The sequence below is a fragment of the Notothenia rossii genome (genome assembly GCF_949606895.1).
Source record: "Notothenia rossii genome assembly, chromosome: 1".
Lineage (NCBI taxonomy): Eukaryota > Metazoa > Chordata > Actinopteri > Perciformes > Nototheniidae > Notothenia > Notothenia rossii.
In genome coordinates, this window is record NC_136912.1 from 88,450,981 (window position 1) to 88,453,480 (window position 2,500).

Genomic DNA, 2,500 nt, shown 5'->3' on the forward strand with positions numbered 1-2,500 from the left:
GAAGCCCGGGGGCATGGGTCCTCCTGGCATGGGTCCTCCTGGCATGCCATCATTGGGTGGCATGTTGCCCATCACTGGACTGGGAGCAGCGGCCGCACTCTGAGGAAAAAACACAAGTAAACTCAGATTAATCTCTGGATTCATGTTTAGCAACAAAGAGTAAACAGCAGTCAGGAGGTGTCAAAATAACCCGCTGCCCACTGAAAACAATCAAAAGAGAGATATGATGTGTGAAAAAGATCCAACCCTCATTACTGAATTTCTGGACGCAAATAGAGCAATTACTGATAACTGACGAAGATATGATTATTTAGTCAGAGAGATCAATTATTTGATGTACGACACAAAGCTATCTACTTCTGTACAGTATTTAATTTCACAGTTTTTATCCTATATTTAGCTTTATCTGTATCAGTCCTTAGATCGGCATCGAAACAAACTAAACATGCTTGATACAATGTGAAAAATAAGCGATAAATACTCCTATCATGCAAAATGCACTTTTGTACGTCTTTTATACATGAATATGTGTCCCCGGTGTTCCAGGGAACTCACCAAGTGTCAGAAAACACAACCCTCTCTATTTTCCTCCATACCCAAATCTCTTAAAAAGGGGCTGCAACAGATCTGATACAGACTGATCCAGATTTGAACACTTCTGTGACGTCACAGAAGTGGCGCTACGGCTATTGGGCCAACTCCACCAATCAGGAGGAGACAGCCACGGACATTGCCGTTCGAAAGCGCTGGAGACGCTGTAGTACATATGCCAGGCCTGTAGATGGTGCTGTTCTCACTGAATCAGCCCGTGCAAAGACAGTGTTAAATTGAGCGAAATGAGGAATGGCTAAAATGCATGATCTGTTTGGTATTTTGAAAAATAAAAAGTATAAATATGCCTTATATAGGTATGGTCCTACACTATATTATTCAAATATAGCATGATAGATCCACTTTAAAATGTCGAGAGTTTAATGTGGCAACCTGTCAGATAGGGCTCGCCTAGGTTTCACAGTGAAACTACATGAACCATTTAATATCCTTTATGCTAACTATATCGTATGTTGCATCGATGGAGGACACCCTTAGAAATGTTCATTGTCAAAACAACCAAACAACAAAATCAAACAAAGCATTTCACAACAAGATGAACTAGTACATTTGAGAGGGATAGGGCTAGGAACAGTAAGATTAATTGATATAGTATTAACTGCTCTATATCTAATCCCAAGTGGATCCCTCTAAAATAATGTTCCATCGGATCTACTGGCCAACAAAATAAATTGTACTTGCACACAAACTCCAGCAGCACAACAATATTCCTTTATGTCAACAATCCTTGCCAGCCCATCACTCTTTTCATTCTCAGTTTTGCCGACACATGGCGTAAAAGTATTGAGGTTTATTTCTCAGACAAGCCTCATGCTTTGGGGAATTTTGTTAAATTCCTAGCCGTGTTTTGGTCCACCTTGATATTGATGAATAGCATAAAATATAAATCAGTGCCATGATCTTGATACATACAAATTCCTTTATTCCTGCATGCAGCCCCAGTTTGACTACAGCCTCCAAAACGTATTCCTGGCAATATTTCCATCATCTTTGCTCTCAATTATAATGATTTTCAACATCAGGGAGAAGACAGCTCACTGCTCTGGTTTTCATCTGAGGCGGTGATGCTGACAGGCGCTGTTTGGTCATGACTGCTTTGTCAGAGCTCGACATTCACACATGGCCGACGTGATGAGACGAGAAAACAAAAAGTTACCCATTTCCAGTCAGGATGTGGAGCCGGAGGAGGATCCAACAGGGTGGAGGATGATAGAGCTACAAACAGCCCTCCTTCCACACTGACACTGTCTTTATAGGAGAAGCAGTGATGTTGGATGTACGCTATATGATTTAAAGCAACCTGTCTTTATATTTGGCAATTTCTCACTTCTCAAAAGGTCAAAACACTGTAAACTGCAGTTTGCATCCGGTCTGTACAACTTTAAGACCTATGCTCATTCTTTTTTCTTAACCTTTTTTAAGTAGTTTTAATTACCTGGAGTTGGCAGAAAAGCAATGTGCTCACATGCACCACAAGTCAAGGCTGCAGGACAGTTAGCACAACAGTGAAAGAAGCAGAACCTTTAATAGCTATAACATCCTTTTTTCCCCACACAATCTATTAGCTAACGAAACAACAATACTCTGAATAAAATGTACAAACACACATTCACACACACTGCTCTCCTCCTGCCCCTCCCCCCACTGTAACTAGAGCTTCATTCACTTCCAGAGCAACCTGCACGGCCCAGACACTACTAACAGGCCCCGGGGCCACGAGGCAGGACAGACACACACACACACACACACACACACACACACACACACACACACACACACACACACACACACACACACACACACACACACACACACACACACACACACACACACACACACACACACACACACACACACACACACACACACACACACACACACACACACA

The 2,500-nt window shown here is 42.1% G+C and overlaps 1 protein-coding gene across 3 annotated transcripts in view; it reads right to left on the bottom strand.

The window, feature by feature from the left end:
- Positions 1 to 2,500, bottom strand: part of ssbp4 (single stranded DNA binding protein 4) — an 89,446-nt gene that overhangs the window by 24,053 nt on the left and 62,893 nt on the right. For all 3 annotated transcript variants that reach the window (XM_079675764.1, XM_079675762.1, XM_079675763.1), the window contains exon 5: positions 1 to 99. This exon is cut by the window's left edge and continues 6 nt beyond it. In XM_079675764.1, coding sequence (XP_079531890.1) covers positions 1 to 99 — 99 coding nt within the window. The remainder of the gene's footprint in view (positions 100 to 2,500) is intronic.